The following is a 23,486-nucleotide window of genomic DNA, read 5'->3' as shown; positions in this document are numbered from 1 at the left end:
CTGTTGGATCTTTTACTCACTACATTGTTTATATATGTATATTTTGCTAGTACTTTATTCTCTTAATTTACCAGTAAACAAAAAAAATTAGTTTCTTATTATTTGTGTATTTGTGTGAACAGCCGCTAGATGTCGCTGTCTTATGTACGCAATTTATAAACCAACGATGTTGAACACAATAGCGACATCATGGGGCCTTCAGGTGAGTCGTGCTGCGTTCAAGTGCTGTCAGAAATATGCATTTTTTTAAAGGCTGCATTCCAAACCCTTCTACCCTCTCCCATAGCCACTCCTTATCTGACTGAATGGGGTTTGAGAGTAATCCCATGCCAAAAACCCTGTGAATGTATAGGTATTAAATCATGATAATAAAAATGTCGGTTGATTTGTGAACATGTTTGACTGAAAAAGGTAGGCACTAGGACCACCCAGCCCCGTGTCAGCTGATGACGCAGCCCATTAAATGCGACGGGAGTCTGTATGGCCCGCAGCTTTTCCAGCTTGTTGCGAAAACGGATGTGCCTGCCGTAACAGGCCCATGTCTGAAAACCCAGACAGACGGTCACATTTCATCAGAAAGTCAGCTACACTCGAATACGTCGGCTAAGTCAAAACAGGTAAAAAGCCTCTCTGTATCTTCAATTAGTTTACGAGTCTAGCCAATGTAGTAACCAGAGCATCGTTTGATGACAAATCCTATGTGTTAGCTAATGTTAATGTCTTTATCCGCAGCAGCAGCAGCAGAGCAAGATGGAGTGTGCGTGGAAGCCAGACGAGCAAGGACTTCAACAAATTTTACAGCTGCTGAAAGAGTCTCAGTCGCCAGACACGTCCACACAGAGATCCGTCCAGCAAGTATCCTTTCCTGAGCCACATTTGGATGTTAAGACATGTTTTGTTACGAGTTAGTTAGCGCTTAATAACGGTAGATAGACTCAACAGGCTAGCTATAGCCAACACTAGCCGGGGTGGTTACCGTTATGAGCAGGTACGCAGGTGCTGACCGTTTGGTGCTTTTTGTCTCTAAAGCTCAACAACTCACCCATGCTAATAGAAAAAAACAGGCCTTGTCCTCCTGAATTAACTGTATCTAGTCATATTTAACATAAGTCATATGTCAGGTTTTACTTTACATGCAAGCAGCGCTAAATGAGGCTTTTCATTGTGCTTCAGCAGCTAATTTCATTAACAGCTAATGCATGCAACCCTCCTGTAAAACCTCTGCACATAATCTTCAAACAACATGTTTCCCTGCACTGGGTGTTGTGCTGTTCACTTTGGATTACAGTCTGAACTAATGAGGTATCAGTTGCACATAATATTAATTTTACACAGCATTATATAGAGCTTTGCATGTGCAATGTCACAGATTATATGTTTCCAAGCTACCAGACATTTGTGCAGTTAAAGTCTAGTGTACTGTAATAATGATGTAATGATTAATGATGACAGGTAAGGTGTTCTTATGCAGCCAGCGGGCGCCTCCCCCCGTAAATCATCTTACACTGTAAACACAACAGCAATCTTCAAAGAAATGATATGGTGTAACCCTGAAAAGCAGGAGAGAAAGAGCAGTCTATATTAACGTGAAATCCCTTGATTTGATACATTCATCAGCATCCAAAACATTCGCAATTCTCTCGTCACAGGAAAATTAAAACTAGAGAAAGGATTTGGATGTAAATCTTTTATATCCTCTGGCAAGAATAACTTGGTTAGCATTAAACATGAATGAAACGTTAAAACCTGAATGCTGTTTATTAAAGCTTTCAATGACTTTTGCTCCGTCTCACTTTATAGAGCACTGTCAGGATTTGTCCATGTTCAAATCCTAAAAAATCAAACATGTTTGACACACTAAGACGGCCCCCCAACCCGCTTCATCTGCAAGCATTATACTCAAACAAGAATGCTATGCAAACTTGTTAAGTGCATTATAAATCTGTTGTGTAGCTCATGTTCTGTTTTTGTTATTGTTGACGCAAATGCACTACAGTTTATTTGCATAAGTCAACTCATTCTTTTGCATCAGGGAACAATTACTATTGTCTGCTTCGCGCTGCCGGCCCTTATGTTTTTTTGTCTGTTTTGCATACTGAAACTAAATGATTTGCTTATGTAACGCCTCATATGCATTGCATCATTAACTCATAAATGACCTGCTGTAATAAATACACCATCTGGCTGGGTTCAGTCACACCAAATGACATATTTATGACCACCTACAAACATACACTCACTCCCCTCACACACACACATGCCTTTACAGTGTTACATTACATTACCACTTGACCACATAAACACTTGCTATTTCTATGTTTCTTCAGATGGGGAAAAAAACCAAGTTATTGCCGTTCTAACCGTGTTACCGTGGTAATGTGCTTACAACCTTTTTAACATGCCATATGCGCCGTTAGCATCTTGTCTTCCTCAACCACTTCTCCCAGAGACTCGAGCAGCTGAACCAGTATCCAGACTTCAACAACTATTTAATATTTGTGTTGACAAAGTTAAAATCAGAAGGTGAGCCGTCCGTCTGTTTCAGTGTGTTGTTTTGTTGTGTGTCCGTGTTGTGTCCTTAGATCATCTGATGGTACTGGACAGCGTGGGCGTCACACATGTCATTTTTATGTAACTGTTCAGTGACAGGTCTGTTTGGCCGTGACTCAGGTGACCCGATGGCATCTTTGCCACAGATGATGTGGCACTCAGAATATGGGTCACTCTAATTTTAAACCTAATTCCTGGCACCACTCAACTTTTGGCTTCACTGTCTGCACAGTAGATGACCCAAATGTTAAGTGGTGTTAAGACATTTTAGAATGCCGTCGCACTATTGCTTTTAAACGAGTTACAACGAGCTGGAAATATTCAGTCCAAAACAACTATTTATAATGGAAATATATTGCCGTTTATTTATACAAATATATTAACAAGTGGCAATATTTTTCAGTGTCTAGTTAAGCATTTTTTATTATGTGGCGATGCTTGCGTGCACCATGTTGTAGAGCAGGAAAAGAGAAAGAGGAGGTAATAAGATCCTGTAAGCAATTAATGACTGAGTCACCAACCTGCACTGCACTGTAACCTTTGTCTCCACTCTACCAGTATATTTATGCTCAGCAAAAACATTACTCAGCCGTTCATTCATTGGTCCTTTCTTCCACCCCCCTCCCCTTCTAAGATGAACCAACGCGGTCCCTGAGTGGGCTGATACTGAAGAACAATGTGAAAGCCCACTATCAGAACTTCCCTAATGGCGTGTCTGATTTCATCAAGAGCGAGTGCCTCCAAAACATCGGAGACTCTTCTCCACTAATCCGGGCCACAGTTGGTAAGTCACATCCTCTGGGTCCGCTGACTGTTTCTGATTTCCATACACATTTAGACCGGTAGCAACCATTACTCGATCATTCATGTCTATAAAAGAAAAATATCCATCTCAATACTGAAGTATAGGGCTGCTAAAACCTTTTGTTTTTGTGATGTACCTTGCGTTATTTGTCTTGTTTAGTTGTCTGGTGATGCAGATTTGCTGACACATCATGCTGTCACATCGAACCTACGGCTTAATTCAACAGCTTCACATCAATTATGTCAGCATCTGCAGTAAACAAAGCAGGTTAAAGGAAAGTGAGTCTACCACGGAAATGAATCACCGCTCTTAAATGCCAAACCTCTGGTCAATACTGAATGTTAAATATTGATTATACTGTATATCGTGGTGTAAATGTGTCTGGAGATGGAAGATTAGGTTTTTTGGTTAGAATAGGACTTTCTGCTTTGTATCATTCTTTATTTGGGTCTGGTATTAAACACAGCACAGCACTTCTAAGATGTATTAGCACTGAAAAAAACATATCCCCATGATTAAGGCCAGCTTTTAATGCTTCACCTCTCAGTCAAATACATTTACAGAGAAGTCAGTCTCCCAGTCTCTTCCTGTTATTATGATTATTGCTGCATTCAACTTTACTTGTGACTGTTGCAACACGCTGATACTGTTTATTTATGCATGCACAAGCAGTGGCCACGCAGTCAGTCGACCAACGTTAAAGCTATTTAATTACTACATCAAACATTTTGTTTTTGCGAATGCTCATCTAATGCATATTTATTCAAAGCATATCCATACAAAGGGATAGCAGAAAGCGTCTCAGCGTGTTTCCTGGATTTGTTTCACTTTAAATAGCAACGTCTGTGCCTTCTTTGTAGTTTTGTCACAACCGACGTCAATTATTGTTCCCCAAAAACAGGTATCCTCATCACCACCATCGCTTCCAAGGGAGAGCTACAAAACTGGCCGGAGCTTCTGCCTAAACTCTGCCAGCTGCTGGATTCTGAGGACTACAACACATGTGAGGTGAGGATACACAGAGGAGTCTGGGATTATGAGTTCACTGGACTAATGATGACAGAAAACATGTCTCTCCCCACCCCTCCCCCGTACAGACATTAGTGCCTGTCTGTCTGTCGAGACCTTAAAAATCCTTTCACCCTGTAACACCGTTATATGCAGGATGTGCAAGATTTGATAAATGCAACAGCAGCTAAAATCTTTTGCAGAAATCATATTAGATGATAGTTGATATCAGAATGAAATATATCCTCTGACAAAACTGGGGAGCATTAAAAATGGATGAAAAATTGAACGCTGCTACATTTGTCGATGCTTTATTGTAGTTTTTGTAGTGGGAGCTGGCAGTACTGAGGTTTTTTTAATATAAATTCTCATCAGAAGTTGGTTAAAATGTGTTTTTGCAACAGCTTTTTGCCATAAGGTATGTGTGTGTTTGAGTGTGGGGGAGGGAGAGAGATGGGGACAGATATTTGCGATCACCAGTCATCGCTCACTTATGCTATAAGTAAGCGTGTTTCTATGTCTGGGCACAGACCGCTGCATGCCTGTTCATTTGTTTATTTATTTATTGTGGAAAGGAAAGAGCTGGGTCAGCTACAAAAGCGGCATCTGGATAGCATCCCGTTGGCCAGATGAGCTAAAGGCAGTCTCACAGCTGGAGCAAGCAGCCACAGCTACAGATTATTCAACACGGAATCATTTTATTCTCTTTTTTTTTTATCCTTTTTTACCAGAAAACCATATGACCTCATTTTCTGACTTTGGCTCACACCATTACCCAGAATAGCTTTTTTTTTTTTTTTTTTTTTAATAATGCGCACATCAGCAAAAACAACAGTGATTTATCCTTTTTGATCAAGGTCGTTTTTATTTTTATTTATTTTTCACCATATGCAAAATAGAAAACAGTATCCAAACTAATCCCAAGTATCCACCCAACCAGCCCGCCTACCCACCCACCCATCCACCGCTAAATTAAAACCACACACTTGCCGAAGAGGAGAAACACACAAAGCAACAGACGGACAAACACACAGTCAAGAAACAGAATCTCAGAACAGGTGTCGCCGTAATCCTTCATTATCCTTTATTGCTCTGTAGTATAATATTTATCATCCATCGTATCAAGTAGAGCCTTTTCTCCTCAGTAGAAGTGCTTGATGTCATCCGTCGCCGATGATATCAAACACTTCTCCGGTTACAAGATGGGGATGGTGCATAAATGCCCCCATTGTGGCAAACGCTAAAATCTCTGTGCCAGTACAGCAGCTCGTAGTGGATCATCTGATCCGTGTAATGATACCGCACCCATACTTAGACTCGCATAAACTCCGCGGTAGTTAATAGGCTGTCAGCTGCATGTGCCTGTGACATCAGCCTCTATAGGGAAGGTGGATACATTACGTCGGAGAACACACACACACACACATACACACACAAATTAAACAGCACGTCAAACCAGTCGTGCTATATTCGGCTCTGTCGAAAAAAGTATCCCGGACAGAGTTGTTCACCACAGCTTATCTGAAATTTAAATTTGAGGAGTGACACAAAAATGGCTCTCGGTGGAGCACCACAGCCCGCCGCTCTCTCTCTCTCTCTCTCTCTCTTTTCTCTCTCTTATAAAGCTCATTCAGAAGCAGAGATTTAGGTCAGCTATTTACTGCAGAGGATCTTTAAGTGTATGTGTGTGCAAGGCTTAACACCGAACAGCGACCGAATGTAGCGGCTCCTCATAAGACTCAGTATGTTTTTTTGAAAAGCAGCTTGCGAGGCTGGAAAGCTTCTTAGCATCTGATGTTGAAGATAGTTCAATTGGCGCGGGAATGAAAAAAAAAAAGTGTCTTCTAATTATATAGTGAAAACACTTTTATAAAAAGTATCAAAATGTTTTATCCCTGGTGTCATTGAGTTAGGGAAGCAAAGACATTTTGCAGTTACATAGGTTTCGTTTAAGTTTTTTCATACTTTTATGGTCATAGACTCTGTCTTGTTTAAATGGATGTGGTGAATTTTCCCAATAATGATAATAGCAATAATGATACTTAACTATAGATTTAAAAGATTACAAAAAGTGACCGCTTCTGCCTAATTTTAAAGGCGCAATGAAGAATATTTTCAATGCTCTTTAGCACACGCTAGCTAGCTAGAGTCTTCATTTGGAAACCATCCCTCCTTTTTGCTCTCACATAATGAAGTGAATGAAAATAGACAATGTTAGACCTCAAATTGATGGAGCTACTGCCATACTGTTATCTGTTGGATATATTACCTGGGGGGAGGGGGGGTTTAATATGGAAAGCTCTTTCATATCTGTTTTCACTACGCTTTTTTTTCCTTTGTTGTGGACAATAGCCTAATCTGCTTTGTTTGGCTTTGTGAAGGAATTAGTAGCTGTTTGTTTTTTCTTGCTTGAATATATTTTTTTCTCAGTAAAGCTTAAGTGGATGTCAGGGTTTATCTAAACCAGGAAGAATACAGTAGACTCTTCTGCACACCATGTAAATGTTCCAGCTTGCTAATTGTTGTAGCAAACCATAAATAATCCACATCTATTTTGGGAATATTTTTGAACTCTGGGAGATGTATGCCAGCACATGTGAATACAAATATCATATGTTGACTTCAGGCCTTTTTTGATCAGTCTACATGTTCAGCATTGTGCAATATATCTGTTATCCATTTGTATCTATGCAAGATGACCGTCCTTACTATGAGTGTGCAAAAGTCTTGCACTGAGCCATAATTCTTGCTGATGTCAGTGGAAAAAGGAAGGGTTGGTTGGATACACGGTACTGTACACATGCACTACCCCAACTGTAAATATACACTGCATAAAAAGGCAATACAAAACCTATAACATCAGGATTTGCAGCTGCACCACAGGTACTGTCATGTTTGTGGTTTAACAGCAGCAGCAGTTGTTGGAAGAGCTCCCTGTGCCACCGCGCTGCCGTGCCCCCGTCTACACGCTCTATAAAAAGACACCAGCAGGTGTGTCGGATGCCAAGTGTGAATATTGGTGGTTCGCTTTATATAGGTTTTTACCCGGGAGCTGTTTTACTATTTTGATTAACGGCAGTTTGAAAGTGTTTGCCATGGTGTCGCGAGGGTCGAGTTTGATTCCGCTCTAGAGGGCGAACGATCACGCATGTTAATGCTTTTTCACCTCGGTGCTCGTTTCAACAGCGGCACATTCAAATTTCCAGAGCAGGAGGAGTCTGAAGGAAGGAGCTGTTGAGTTGACTAAATGCATGCCTCTCTTCGCCCTGGCTCGCTGTCATCTGCATGACTTACATTCTCGCGTTTAATGACCTTCCATAGCAGGACTCGAAGGGAGGATTACACTTTAAACACTCAGCGTCACTGGAATGCTTGAAGGCCACTCCCGTTTCTCTGCCCTTCTCTGTTCACATACAAACACACTATATTACATTTTTAAGTCAACGTGAGCGGTCCTGCTTCATACATTTTCACAAGCAGTTACATTTCAGCATATTATTGTTCCCAGAGCCCAAATATGATGCTGATCATTTATAAAACTAAGCAAAATTATAGAATTCTGCTCCTTTTTTTATTATTGATTGGGGAAATTTAAGGCTGCTTTTTAGCTTCACAAGTATCAAACTTACTCTTTCAGCTACATCAGGTCTACATCACATACTTATATTATTATATTGTATTTCAAAGACTCGACACCAGCAAGCAAGTCACACACGCTTCAGGTCACTTAATACTTTTTGGGGGGTTTTTATATGCATAGTTGCTGTAAGGATCAATGACTAAGGTGTTTTTCTAAATACGCTTTCACCTTGTCTCCTCCCGTCAGCGACCTTGACACATTCTCAGCCTTACCCTCCTCATCTCGTTTCATCCCTTCAGCTCCCCCACATATTTTTTTTTTTTTTTTTTTAAAACCATTCTGTATCTGTCATCTGAAAGGAATGCCGACACAGGAACAGTTTCCATGGAAACACATTTCAGACAGCGTCAGTGTCAGCGCCGTGCTGTTTCTTGTATCTGTTACTCCGACTGCATTTTTGTGGGAGAGAGACTGACGTCTGCAGCATATCGTGAGCGTGCATACTAACCATCAGTCAAGCAGCTAGTATTAAGAAAGTGTTGCAAGAGAGATCCTGTATGTGTGTGTGTCTGTGTGTGTGTGTGTGTGTGTGTGTGTGTGTGTGTGTGTGTGTGTGTGACTGCTTGTCAACTGTTTGAAGATTATTAAAGCAGAAGTGGATGAATCCTATTGAAGATCACCGTGCAAAAAATTATAGCAAGGTCCTTTGACCTATCTGTATGTTTACAGGGTCGATAAAATATGAACATCTGTTAACAGTGTGTTGAGAATGTACCGGAAAACAGGATGGAAACACAAAACCAAAAAGGCCAAACAGAGTCTTCCACCTCCACAAGCCCTTCTGTGTATAGCTGAGCCTGCAGTTGAACCTGCCTTGAGGTTGGGTGGGGGCTGAGCTGAGTATTATTGCTGTTATTATTATTGCCAGTGGTATCTCAGTAGTCGGGAGAATAACCTGCCTACTCGAATAACATAGTTATGAAATTTGTTATGGAATTCTCATCACTTTCTTTGATTTTTTTTTTTTCCTTTTCTCCTCGTCCCTCAGGGAGCGTTTGGAGCCTTGCAGAAAATATGTGAAGACTCTGCTGAGATCCTGGACAGCGACATGCTGGATCGTCCTCTTAACATCATGATCCCCAAGTTCTTGCAGTTTTTCAAGCACAGCAGCCCCAAAATTAGGTATCAAATTTTCTTCCGATACTTTAAAGCAAACTTTAAATCGTGCCTACATCAAACACGTTGCTTTCCAAAGGAGGCACATTTGTTAAATCTGTTACTGCTGCAGTATTCTTTTAAAGGATCTATTGCATTGCAGTTAAAATGTTTATGAATTCCAGTTACTTATTGTTAATATACTGTATGTTTAGTTAGTAAAGAGTTTGTTAGTTTATTTTGAAGATATTTTCCTGACTTCTGCTCTCTAATTGTATGAATCACAGGTCCAACATTTATTGTATTTGTTGCATAGAATTATGAGCTATAAAGGGAAAATTACAAGTTATTTATTTATTTTTAGTCCCACTTTTTAACTTACGGTTTAATCATCAACTTGTGAGCATGTTTTATGCTGCAAATACATTTATTTAGATTTGCATAACATACAGTATACGTGCAAGAGCGGCTAAACGTCTAATTGTGCAGGACTAAAGGTCTGTATAACTATACAGTTGAAGACTCTAGTCTGTTCTTCAGTTGACAGAAGAAAAGAGTTTCTCATATTAGAGGATTAAATTAGAGGAGATGGTGTAAAAAGAAGAAGACAGAGGCTGCATTCATAGCGTGCAACATGTGAGGAAAACATGTTTTCGCGACTGTTAAGTTGTGGTTATTGTGTTGCAGGTCTCACGCCATCGCCTGCGTCAATCAGTTCATCATCAGCAGGACTCAGGCTCTTATGCTGCACATCGACCCTTTTATTGAGGCAAGTCTGGTTGTAATATCACAATAACATCTTAGCATATGTGTAGCTTCCTCTTTCAGGTCACTGTCACTTCAGCAAATAATACACAAGCTACCTCACAGTTTGCTTGTGGTTTTGTTTTGTAGTTTCCATTAAACCTCTTCTTTGTAGTCCCAAACTTTTCTTGGCCTTTTTACTTAGTTTCACAATTTTTACGTCTTGTTTTTATTTCTGAATGTGTCATTCATATTTAGAGGTTTCACAGTAGAAACAACTCGCAATAAAACGCTAGCCTGATATTTTTCCCACAGTAACATGTATCACAATACAGGCAATTACATACAGATTTTATTTATTCATTGTATAAACCCACAATACCAGTCAGAAGTTTGGACACACCTTCCCATTCACTTGAATGAGAAAGTGTGTCCAAACTTTTGACTGGTAAAATACCTAGAGTTTTAGTGCTTTTTAAATAGCAACATGTATTGTTTAATTAACCAGTTATTCATATCCTGGTGTCTTTCTGTCCTCTATAGAACCTGTTTGCACTGGCGACAGATGAGGAACCAGAAGTGAGGAAGAATGTGTGCAGGGCTCTAGTCATGCTGCTGGAGGTTCGTCTGGACCGTCTCCTGCCACACATGCATAACATCATAGAGGTGAGTGAAGCTGGGAGGGGGGGCTGCAGGCTGAGGTGAGGCTCAGCTAAATACTTATATAATGTGCTATAAAGATTAAGAGTGTATATGCCCTTGATGGCACCATATGGAAGATGTTGTCTCAGTTAGGATGCAGCAGTGATTTGAGTTTGGTACTTTAAGATTATAGTGTTAAGGATATAAAATTCATTTTCTCTTCATTTCATCTCAGTACATGCTGCAGAGGACTCAGGACCAAGATGAAAACGTGGCGCTGGAGGCCTGTGAGTTCTGGCTTACTCTGGCAGAGCAGCCGGTGTGTAAGGAAGTGCTGTGTGGACACCTCTCCCAGTAAGAATACACACACACACACACACACACACACACACACACACACACGCACACACACACATCAGCATACAATTCATAGACTGACACTCCAGTCCAAATATTGAAAGCTGTTGAATCATAGCAACCTTGGCAATAAGTCAGTGAAGACCTTGTCCCAGGATGATATTCTTCCTCCTCACCTCAAGACGGCTGATTAAGAACCTTGGCTGTTGACCTCAGCCGTAACATCTGTCACCCTGCTGTCACATTAAACTGTGCCCACAGCAGGAATCAGATGTGAGTGATCGCTCGTGGGCTTTAACCTACCCTTGCCCTTTGTTCTCATAATTTTTCCTCTGGCCTCCTCTCCAGGCTCACTCCGGTGCTTGTCAACGGGATGAAGTACTCTGAGATTGACATTATTCTACTCAAGGTCAGTTTATATAGCTTAATATTTGTACCTGTAGGTAAGGCGATGAAATTGCCCCATGACTCAGGATGACATACAGTTCAATTAAGCGGTTCGTAGTGACTGTGTGGTTCAAGTACATTTGAGTTAAATATATTTTTACCGCAATCATTTGTAGACGTTGGTACGTTCTGATGTTTGTAGACCATTCAGCCGTGTCAGAGGATAAGTTCACAATTTTTCAAGTCTGTCTTAAAACAACAGTCAGGCGCCCAAATTAATATTGAAACAGCTTTTGCTGGCTGTAATACTTCATTCTGTTCATAATGACCATTAGAAGATCCCCTCCAAGTACGCTTACAATTTAAATGATGGGGAACTAAATCCACAGTCCTTGAGCAAAAAAATGTATTTAAAAGTTTAGTATGAGGTTTCGGCCATCTGAGTTAGACGAATAAAGTGGATGTTTTAGCCTTTTTAGTAAAAAAAAAACAAAAAAAAAAACCTCTTTCTGTCTCGACGGACAGTGTTTTCCTGTTCAGCTGCAGTGGAAGGATAGTAATAAAAAGAGTGAATATGGCACTCAAATGACTGTAAATTTGAAAGACTTGATTTCATTTGGGTGGCTGCAAGCCTCACATTAGCTTCAAGTCAACTTTTAAATACATTTTTGTATGGAAGGAAGTTTTTGTCCCCCATCACTTGCATTTAAAGTGCATTATGAAAGGATCTTCTAATGGCCACTATGAACAGGAGGAATGATTACAGCAAGAAAAACGTGTCAGTGTTCATTTGGGCTCCTGACTATTGTTTTAAAACATACTTAACAAACTGTGAACCTATCCTTTTAAAAGTAATGCTCATGCAACATATGAGTTTACCTCTGTGTTCCTGTACGTTCATCGTCAGGGGGACATCGAGGAAGACGAGGCCATTCCCGACAGCGAGCAAGACATCAGACCCCGCTTCCACCGTTCCCGCACAGTTGCCCAGCAGCACGAGGGCGACGGGATAGAGGAAGAGGAAGATGATGATGACGAACTGGACGATGATGATACAATCTCTGATTGGAACCTGCGTGAGTTCAGTGCCTGCGTAAATGGAGCTGTCTAGATCTCTCTCCAGCGTCGGGCTCCTTATTGATATAAATCTTCCACTTTCACAGTCTCCCTTCCCCTCATTTACTGAATCAGTATTGGGATGTGTACTGATTACCTGTCTTGTGTTTGTGTTTACTGTACCTGTGATGTCTGTATGATGTTTGTCTGCAAACATCTTTGTTTGTATGTATGTCTCTCTACTTTTTCTCTAAATGTTAGGTAAGTGTTCGGCAGCAGCTTTGGACGTGTTGGCCAATGTGTTCAGGGATGATCTGTTGCTGCACATTCTGCCCCTACTCAAAGAGCTGCTCTTCCATCCAGAGTGGGTAGTTAAAGAGTCTGGCATCCTAGTGCTGGGTGCTATAGCTGAAGGTAAGAAGGGAAAGAAAATGAAGTAAGGGACTAAATATAGGGATTAAGTTCCTCCACGGGATATGGAATAAGAAATGCCTGCTTCAAAAGACGACTGTTCCTATCCTTCTATCTCCAGGCTGCATGCAGGGCATGATCCCATACCTGCCCGAGCTTATTCCCCATCTCATCCTGTGTCTGTCTGACAAGAAGGCCCTGGTGCGTTCGATCACCTGCTGGACACTGAGCCGCTACGCCCACTGGGTCGTTAGCCAGCCGCCAGATATTTACCTGAAGCCTCTAATGACGGAGTTACTCAAACGTATTCTAGACAGCAACAAGCGTGTGCAGGAGGCCGCTTGCAGGTGAGCAACAAGTCCCGATGAGGCCGTGCAATTTTACAGCAAATTAGGAACTCTGCTCTGCATTTGGACCGGTGCCACCCACTCGGTTTTCCTTCAGGTGTTGAAATGCATCCAGATTTCTTGGTAACAGTGTGTTCTTCCCTCAGTGCCTTTGCCACTTTGGAGGAGGAGGCTTGTACAGAGCTGGTGCCCTACCTGGCATTCATCCTGGACACACTGGTGTTTGCTTTCAACAAGTACCAGCACAAAAATCTGCTGATTCTTTACGACGCCATAGGAACACTTGCAGACTCAGTGGGGCATCATCTGAATAAACCGGTATGCAGAACAGAAATGAGTAGTCAGTTTCACTTCACATTTCCATGTGAATCTAATATTAGCCCATACGATTTACGCCTTCTTCCTCATTTTACTTTTGAAGTACTAGTCGTGGTAAGTGTACTTTCAGAAGTTATAGTTCTAGACAGGATATCCAGAAGGTAAACCAGTGTCAACAAATTCATGCTTCTAAGATTCATTTGTTTGAATGAATTACTGTGTAATTATCATACTCACTCATCACTTGCATACTGTGTTTTTTGTAAAGACTAATTCAATTTAATTATTAGGAGTACATCCAGATGTTGATGCCTCCACTGATCCAGAAATGGAACCAACTGAAAGATGAAGATAAAGATCTCTTCCCTTTATTAGAAGTGAGTTTCTTAATGCATAATTAGAAGCTGCAAAAATCTTCGCTAACATTAACTTGGCATAGCATCAGTTGTTTCAGGCTAAGTTGTCTGACTGTATGTACTCCCTGTCTGCCTTCTTCAGTGTCTGTCATCTGTAGCCACCGCCCTGCAGAGTGGCTTCCTGCCCTACTGTGAGCCTGTGTACCAACGCTGTGTTAACCTGGTCCAGAAGACCCTTGCTCAAGCCATGGTGGGTGTTTAGGACCCTCAAACACACTTTACTATTATTTTTAAATACAAGTTATAGACCCCACTTCCTGCCAAGCCAGGTAAAACTTAAAGCTGCCCTAATCTGTAATTTTTATATGAACAATGGATCAAATAGCTATGTATAATGTGAAAGGAGACACTTGTAGTGAAAAAAAACACCAATAATTATAACCTGAAACTAGTTCCCCTCAGCTAAAGCAGCTAAAGAGCCAGATATTTTCCTTGGGAACAACTCTAAATGTTGTTTACACATTTTATATGAACTTTATAAATCGACAATGTGTCAGTGTTGCATTTACTGTTGGTTGAGCTGCCCCCAAGTGGCCAAAAATTTACATTACTGCAGGTTTAATATACAAGTGTACAGATAAATTATACCTTCAATCACCACCACAGATGATGGGAACTACATCTTCAGGATAGAGAACTGACTTTGTAACTCACGCTTTTTAAATAAGTATAATATGATTATCCAGTAGTTAATTAAATTCAACTCATCTACCATCCTTTACTCTTCTAGCTTCATCAGTCCCAGCCAGACCAGTATGAGGCCCCCGACAAAGACTTCATGATCGTGGCTTTGGATCTCCTCAGTGGACTGGCGGAGGGTTTGGGAGGCACCATTGAGCAGTTGGTTGCTCGTAGCAACATCCTGACCCTCATGTACCAGTGCATGCAGGTGAAGACCTGTGAAAATGTGCAACATTCCACTTATCTGATAAACTGATTGCATAGTTCACCTTTTGTTGTTCTCCCCAACCATTCAGGACAAAATGCCAGAAGTACGTCAGAGTTCTTTTGCTCTGCTGGGGGATCTGACCAAGGCTTGTTTCCAGCACGTCAAACCATGCATTGGTATGTTCTTTTAAGTTGACTATGAAGCACTGATGTGGCAATAAATTGTTAGTCAATTGCTAAATTGACTCACTTTCCTTCTTCCAGCTGATTTTATGCCCATACTGGGTACTAATTTAAACCCAGAGCTAATATCAGTGTGCAACAATGCTACATGGGCAATCGGAGAGATATCTATACAAATGGGTGAGTGCTTCACTTGTAACACATGTTCACTATATTTTCTGTATATTGTGCTGCAAAATACAGTCACCAGAGTGAACCGTCAACAGATTTCTTTCCATCAATTTTTATTGTTCCTACTTTCTAGGGGCTGAAATGCAGCCGTATGTTGCCATGGTCCTGCACCAGCTGGTGGAGATCATTAACAGGCCCAATACCCCAAAGACTCTACTGGAAAACACAGGTACCACTCTGTGGCAGTGCTGAGCCAGCCAGCCAGGTTGCCACACATGCAGGGAGGTGCTCACACACTTAGGTCCATTCAGCCAGGACTCACCACACCCACTGGAGTGCCTGCCCTGCCCTTTAATCTTTGTCAAAAACCCTTCCCAAGCCGTGAGCCTTACAGGTTTCGCTGGTTTCTCCAAACTATGCAAAATATTTCAGCTACTGATTTGTTACCTGGCAGCGTGGCCTTATAAACAGAGATGAAAGAAAATTAAACCCCGGGCATACCCTGGTGTGAAATTCTTGACACTCTTGAATCGAGCGAGCCATGTAAGTGCCCAGACTTGGAATTAACCAATGTGGATTGACTGTGCACCGTCAGGTGAAGTAGAATATTGAAACAGAACAAAATGCAAGGCATAAGCAGTGTGTGAGATAGATAGGTAAGTTCACAGCCTCACATAGTTAAATTTTACCATAAGACTTAAGACAGACATATTTACACTGAAACAATAACTACTCATCAATGATTTAGAGAACACCTAACGTGACTAAATGTAGGGCAACTAGTCTAGAGCATTCTTAAAAGAAAGGTTACACTCTGCTCTTGTATCACAGATTTAACTGGAAATTGTGATTTGATGAGTCAAAGAGACCATCCCATTTAAAAAGATTCATGCAAGGGTTAAGTGTAACCTGCCTAAATAAAAGAAAAACTAGGGACTCAGTAGATGTGTTCCTGTTTGTTTGCTGTCAGTTTATTTGTTGCTTTTATTTACTGTTCTTTAAATGTGGATGCATATCTGCCAATAGATGTTAAATGTTGTTAAGAATGGCCAATGTTTGATGCAGGATACATGATATTCATAACTGTGTCACGCCAGTGGAATTTCATAAGACTTCATTAAAGTCTGCATCTGACCCTTTTCACCATTTGTCGCATGTTTTCAATGTATTAATTGAAAACACGACAGTGGATACAAAGGATACAAAATGAATCAACTAAATTGTACGGTTTGGCCTTTTTTTTTTTATAAATTTTAATATTTGCTTTAGAGATTTCCAAAAAGAAACCAGTTTATTGCTGGAACTAATTTTGAACAGAAAGCCATGTAAAACCACAGCTAAAGGTGGGTGTGGCGACGCATTTTTGGAGTGCATGGCGGCACTTTTCAGCTTCTCTCTGATCAGCTGATCCTGCACTGAACTTTATTCTAATGAGCATACCATCTGCTTTCTGCATGTGTCATTGGACTGTTCATAAATGCCTGTTTGTTAATGAGAATGTTGCATAGTTTTGTGTCTTTTAAACTTAGGTCCTCCCTCCTCTCTGCCTCATAAGAACCTGCTGTGCTGGATACTAGTCTCCCTCCATGTAGTTGGCTTGGAGTAATCTGTCATTTCTTTTCAAAAGAACAAAAAAAAAACAAAAAAAAACATTTCTGTTTCTTATGTAAAATTAACATTTGTGAGTTTAAGGGAGAAATCTCTGAAAACCCAAGTGAACTGCTCTTGTTTAGGCCAGTCACATACACATGCTACAGCTTAGCTAGCCTGTGTCTTTACATTTAAAAAAAACCTATATTTTAATTCAAGCTAATGAACTTCAATCATCAAAGATTTGAATAGCTGTTTGATCCATATGATTTCTGAAAGCAGATGCCATTGTTTGCCTTTTTCTATGAATGTCTTGTCAAAGTTGTCAATGTGTTCTCCCTTAAACGTGTTGTATGTTTTTTTAGAGTGTCATATTTTACATTCTCCCCCATGACTGAAGGGGCAGTAATAATCAACACTAGTGAAATCTTCTGTTTATTATCATACACAGATTCTGTTGATTTATGTCTCTGAGTTGTTTGTTTTTTCTTTATTTTTCTCCTCCCCTCCTCATTGCTCATGTCTTGGTTGGCGTTTGGTGGTGTGTAACCGTGATTGCGTTACCTTAGCAATAACAATTGGTCGTCTTGGTTACGTTTGTCCTCAAGAGGTGGCACCCATGCTACAGCAGTTTATAAGACCCTGGTGTGTATTATTCAATCTTTTATTTAATTCATCTTCTCTCTGCTTTCTTCCTCTCTTCTCGTCTGTCTCCTGTTGCTCCCCTTTTTTCTTCCCTGTTGCTCTCCTCTCCTCACTTTCCTTCTCAAAAGAAGTCTTTTCAGTTTTTTTAGTTTTTTTTTTTTTTAGTTTTTGTTTTTTTCTTATCAGTTTGTAATCATTGCCAACCATGTGACTAACCCTGTCCTCTTTTAGGTCCTACTTGTGATTTGTTTTTTGCCTCAGTAGCACCTTCATGTATTATACATTAATTTGTTTAATTTCTAGTTTTTTGTCATTGTTAACTGTCGCTAACAACCTAAAAGATGCATGGGATCAGATTTGTCACATGCCTGCTGGTTCAACAACAGAGAAAGGATGCAGTCTTTGCTGCAAAAGAGCATTCCTAAAGCCCTTTCTCATTTAGTAGTCACCCAGCTGCATGTGCCTGTCCCAAAAGTACCCCAAACCTTCTCTAGTCAATCTGTCAAAAAGTAATATTTTCAAGGTGCTATAGATGAGGTTTTGCTGAACACACTGCTCATAGACAAAATTTGAAAGTTCTTAGAGCTCAGAGTAGTTGTGTTTTAAAAGTAAAATGTTTGATTTGTTTTTATTTTGATCTGTTTTGTGTGCATGCTTGACTTTTTGTGGTTATCTCGGGTCGTGATAGACACAATTTTCTCCTCACATAGAGTGTAACATGTATTTGTAAGGAAGACGAGTACTGATGATAAGAAAACACCTAAATGTTACATTTGTATTAAGGGTAGCAATAAGCTATATTTGTTACATATCTCTTACATTTCTTACAAATGTGTTGATATTTTTTATAGAGATATTAATGTTTGCTTTAGTCATTCATAGTGTCAGCTGATAGATTCATACAAGTTTCTAAAACTGTTACTTGAGCATTCTTTTGATATGTCTGATGTTAAATGTGGCCGTCCCTGTTGTCAGGTGCACCTCTCTACGAAATATAAGAGACAATGAGGAGAAAGACTCTGCGTTCAGAGGAATTTGCACTATGATCAGTGTAAACCCGGGAGGTGTAGTGCAGGTGAGGTCAAGCAATAAGATGGTAGCGTGGTCAATGTGTTGTTAATCGCTCCGGAAGTTGAAAAGTTGCCTCACCTCTCTTTTCTGGAACAGGATTTTATATTCTTCTGTGACGCAGTGGCCTCCTGGGTAAATCCAAAGGATGATCTGCGAGACATGTTCTACAAGGTAAAAGCTGAAAAGCTGCGTTTTAAACACAAATGACTCAAATTCAGATGACTTGGAATGGATTTCTTATTCTGTTCAAACTAAAACTGAAATTAGAAAAACTCATTTAGGCTTAACAATACAATTCACTCAAGCATTCATTAATTTGTTCATTTACTGACTTAGTCACCCCTCCTGCCCCCCAGTGGCCAACTGGAAGAAGGGCAGTGTCTGCAATAAACCTGTCATGCACTAGATCTATTTTGACAGGCTTGGTTTTAACTTGGTATGAACTTCCCCCCGGTGTTTAATTTCAGATCCTTCACGGGTTTAAGAACCAGGTGGGCGAGGAGAACTGGAGGCGCTTCTCGGATCAGTTCCCCATGCCACTGAAAGAGCGGCTGGCAACCTTTTACGGGGTGTAACTGTTTCCACAGCAGTGTGCCTCATCACTGGGGTCAGTTTCTTATCTGATATAATTTGCTATTGTACTACTTGTACTACTAAATACTACTTATTTACAGTGATGTAGAAGAAACGTTGCTGTAGGAGTGTGTTCCAGTCTGACTCCGGTCTCTCTTTTTCTGCACAGGTCATTCATGATGGGAGACAATATAGGGAACCTCTTTTACCCAGGGAACATGTTACCCTTTACTGGGGGGAAGGGTCTGCCTGATAAGGGGAGGGAAGGGGTGCAAACCCCTCCCCGACCTGGTGGACGGGGTGGGAGGGAGGTGGTACCTGCAGTGCCCAGTGCCCCTATGCACAGGCAAAGGGGGGAACGGGACTGGCAGAACAACCTTATCATGGGAGGAAAATTCATGTAATCACATCTCAATCAGAAATAATGAAATTTATCACCTTTTTTCTCTACATTTATTCCTCAAACATCATTTTCTGTCACTTGAACTACTGAAAAGAATGGAGAAAACTTTGCAAAACTCTATAGCATTTGCTCTTTAATTTTGGTTAGATAAGGAGTTTGCACATATTGAAAGGTTTAGTGTTTAAAATGGTCTTCAGAGTAATCATTTAAGCCACGTAAATGGCATGTGGCAGTACAATGAAACTGAATTCTACCAGTGGAATAGAAGACTGTTCTTGAAACGTGAAGTTTGAAGGTTCATCAGAAGATATTTGATAGCTTAAAGCTAAGGGAGAGCAGCTGACGCTAAGAATGCATCCTATTGGATCCAACCCTGGAGAATATAGTTTTATAATGCTGCATATCACCAAGAATAAGTTATCATCTTTATAGTTACCAGATGATTTCAGTGTTCCTATTCCTTAGCAGGGCAAAGGCTGTTAATTATGTCACTGGAGGCACAAGATTTTTCTTTTTAAGAGCAGCTTTTCTGGGAATAGGTAGCATGCTTGTATCATTGTGGAAAGCTGTAGAACATTAGTGATGTATGTTGCGTTTGACAGCTGTCATTGCCCTGTGATAAGGTTCTTCTTTGACCTTGTAATTTATCTATTTACAGTACTTTTTTTGTTTTGTTTTATTTCCTCTACCAGAGAATTACAGCAATCAGCTGTAACGTAGCATGACTGGGTTTACACACCAAAATTTAGGAAATGTGTCAAATCTTGACTGTGATGTAACGTCGGAGTGAATCTCTCAGTTTGGTCTTGTGGTGTGAATGTGACATGGACATTCATCAGCAAGCATATCAGAGCTTTAGATGCTTACAATCCTTAACACTGTCTGAGCCTCATGAAGGAAAAATGAAGGAGAAGCACGCAGGTTAACATCCTATTAGCTGGTCATCATCAGTCTTGTTTCTTGGACTTAAACCGCTATGACGCAAATCCTGTCTTGGTGATTTTTGTGACTTTGGCTGTCCGAACCATGCAAACCACCGAATCAATGTTAGATATGTTTCTTTTACAATGTACTGAAGTTTTGTTATCGGTTGTTTGGCTTCTTGTGCTATAAGCATGATCTTGAGGATGACTGTAATGTTTTGGGTGGTTGTGTTTCGTGGGGTACTTGGATGCTTTCATCTCTTGCATGTTGGTGGCCCCTCACACCCCAACATATAGTGGGAAGGGGATTAAGGGAGGGAGGGGAGCTTCAATTAAAGGTTTAAAAAGTACATAGTGACCGTTTATGTATTGCAGCACTGGGACTTTTATAACTTCACATAAATCTTGCTGGAGTGTTCTCCCTTAACTTTTACCCCTTAGCTGGATGTATAGTTTTTAAATACTGTGAAACCACAACAATGTTATTGTCTCTGGTTGTTTTGCGCTGTTATATTTTTTAAAGTGTATAAGTTACATGTAGCCTGAATGTATTCCATGATGGGTTGGAGAGATCAGAAGATTTTTTTTTTTTAAATATTGTTTGGTTTTTTAATGCCCAGCCAGTCATTTCTCCTCTGCTGGCCAGAGTAATAATTGCAGTATTTTAACCCTTTGCGATGCACATGACAGGCACTTAGAATTTAAATTGCAAGTGCTTGAATTTAACAATGTAGCCAAAACCCTTCAGAATATGACCTTAGTGTTAACACAAATCATTAATTAAGTAATTGCTGCTAAAATGTATTTAATGAATGCAATAAAAAATGTGATGCAATTGGGTCACTAGATTGTACAAGTAGTTCAGTGTCTTAGATAAAATTTTATATATTTCACAATATGAAATGTATAACTGGTCTCTGAGATTTAATGAATACAGGATTTAATGCATCATGGAATACAGAGGCAAATACTTGTATGTGCCACATCATTTTGTGTTTTTGAGGTGATTTTGTCTGTCACATTCCAGCTGTTTGGCATGCAAAAAAATGGAGTAATCACGGCTTGATGGGGTGTGTGCGTGTACACAGTCCTGTTATTCTTTCACCGAAAGAGTGTAGGTCTATAGAACACACATGAAACAATCCCCACCATTACTGTGCTGTATTTCTGACTTGACTGCTGCTATACATTGTAGGTGTGTTTCACTACTTGAATATGTGTTTTCTATGTGTTAACCTCAGGTTGTCCGTGTTCAGTGTTGTTCTTATTTGTTTTTATCATTTGCCCAATGTGTACGCCTTTATGCATCTCCTTTAAGAAAAAAAAAACTGAGATTAGTAAAACTTTCGCCCTATGTATTAGAAATGGATACCCATGGGTGTTAATTGACATTAATGTTATATGTGTGCAACACTGCTAGCTCTAAAATGTGACGGTATGATCAAACACTTAAAATTACAGCTGAAAAGCAGAGGGGAAGAAGGAATTGTGCTAACTTGTACATACTTTATGTACCTTTTGTCAAAAATGATTGTTATCAGACTACATATAATATATAGTGTAATGTGTACACAACGCCTTGAGAGCAAATACTTTGAGGTTTTGTTGGTGTTTTGCAATAGTTATACAGTATACTGTATCTGAAGAGACAGGTAACGCCTAATTTAAAAGCAAAGAAATAGTTCAACAACTTGGTATAAACATAATGTTTGCAAATATAAGTTTGACTTTCTATGAAGCTTTATTGAAAATTTGTATTTTATAAAGCACCCACCAATATTAAGGAATGTCTAGTCAAAGAACTCCTGTATTCTCATCCTCACTTAGCCTTCAGACTTGATTAGACTATCTGCCTTCATCTTTTTTGCTAATAAAAGCAAAAACATAATTTTGATAGACACATTTTGATTTTTTTTTTTTTTTAAATAAGCTGCTGAATTTTAAAAAAGTAATACTTTTGGGGCCACCAAATATTTTGGATCATGCAAAGAATCTATATTGTACTGTAGTAATTTTGTAATATTTGTAAGATGATATAGTGGGTGTGACTGGTTACCATTGCTTGAATCTGTACATTGTTCCAATAAATTGTTTACATTATTACGGGCCTCTGTCTTGTTTTTTCTCAAATTTTGCAGATCATTTTCGAACTGCAACTGCACAATGTTAACATGCAAAGAAACATGGAAGATGTTGATGTTCAGTAGCACCTCTCTAAAGTATTTCTTCTAACTGCTGTGTCAGACCTGTCCTATCTTTTATCAGTTCAGACAATGGCTGAGGCTCATGTCACCTGACAAGGGTTAATCACAGATTCCAGCCCTAGATTTTAGAGTTGCATTTGATTTTGCATACATGTCACATTTCACACTGTGGGTCCACTGTATGATTATAATCAAATGTTCTGTGATAGGCTTTAACTGTATCATCATAATAGTTGGATAGATATGAAATAGTTTAAGGAAAATCAGAATAAAAGCAATATAAAAAAAAAGAAATCTCTGGATGACTTCTAAAGATTAATCGCAATAAGGAGTCAATAAACAAATTACACGATTGTGCAGGTATTTATACTGTAATTAAACAACAAATCCACATATTTTGACATCACAGGTTATACATGCATGAAGCTAAATACCATTATTTTTAGTACATCTAGGTAGAAAAAAAGAAGAAATCCATAACACAAACACTATTTTCTTTCTCTAACGATGAGTCCTTTAAAGGTGTAACGACACTAATTTAATTGAGGCTATGCAAATATCACAATGCTGCACCATGCATGAATTCAAATCTCTCTATTTTCTAGTTGTTTGCCAAAATATTTACACTTGAATGTGTTCGAGTTGTTTATTGTAGCACTTATTTGTGGAATCTGTGCTACCTTAAAGTACCAGATCACTGTCAGAAATATTAACATTTCAACAGTTAAAAATTGTAAACAGACTAATTAATATAATACACACCTGCATAAAAGAACCCTGAAATTTTAGATGATTGGGCATCAGGGTTTGTCTAAGCTATGTCTGTAATAATAATAATAACATATGATTTCATTTATCATGGGTATTGCATATAATGCTGTGATTTGGTCTATGTTTATTTTCGTTTATAATGTTTTTTTAATCAATTTAACATAAATGTTTCACCTAAATCACAGTTTATCCTCCTTAATATTTTTAACATTATTTAGAACAATACATGTACAATTTCTTATAAGAATATTGATTATACATTCTTAAAAAAATAGAATCAGATATAAA

General features: G+C 39.5%; 1 protein-coding gene across 4 annotated transcripts; it reads left to right on the top strand.

The window, feature by feature from the left end:
* Nucleotides 1-465: 465 nt before the first annotated feature.
* tnpo1 (transportin 1) lies at nt 466-22,323 on the top strand. Of its 4 annotated transcripts, none has more exons than XM_042395051.1 (25): nt 466-617; nt 736-855; nt 2,448-2,523; nt 3,185-3,334; nt 4,257-4,363; nt 8,992-9,125; nt 9,786-9,867; nt 10,386-10,508; nt 10,720-10,838; nt 11,190-11,250; nt 12,136-12,304; nt 12,546-12,698; nt 12,817-13,042; nt 13,189-13,360; nt 13,651-13,737; nt 13,859-13,966; nt 14,507-14,665; nt 14,754-14,841; nt 14,929-15,027; nt 15,152-15,247; nt 17,178-17,253; nt 18,229-18,328; nt 18,421-18,495; nt 18,792-18,931; nt 19,067-22,323. In XM_042395051.1, the coding sequence occupies exons 2-24, from the start codon at nt 751-753 to the stop codon at nt 18,897-18,899; spliced, it is 2,673 nt and encodes an 890-aa protein (XP_042250985.1). In that variant the 5' UTR covers nt 466-617; nt 736-750; the 3' UTR covers nt 18,900-18,931; nt 19,067-22,323. The 4 variants fall into 4 exon arrangements, 3 of the variants coding, with proteins under 3 accessions (XP_042250985.1, XP_042250984.1, XP_042250986.1); XM_042395050.1 differs by having other exon boundaries at nt 733-855; XM_042395052.1 differs by lacking the exons at nt 466-617; nt 736-855; nt 2,448-2,523 and adding an exon at nt 3,515-3,633 and having other exon boundaries at nt 3,244-3,334.
* The last annotated feature ends 1,163 nt before the right edge of the window (nt 22,324-23,486 follow it).

Source organism: Thunnus maccoyii, chromosome 19 (assembly GCF_910596095.1).
Source record: "Thunnus maccoyii chromosome 19, fThuMac1.1, whole genome shotgun sequence".
Lineage (NCBI taxonomy): Eukaryota > Metazoa > Chordata > Actinopteri > Scombriformes > Scombridae > Thunnus > Thunnus maccoyii.
The sequence above is the reverse complement of the archived record's forward strand: the minus strand, read 5'-3'. Positions and strand labels throughout refer to the sequence as shown.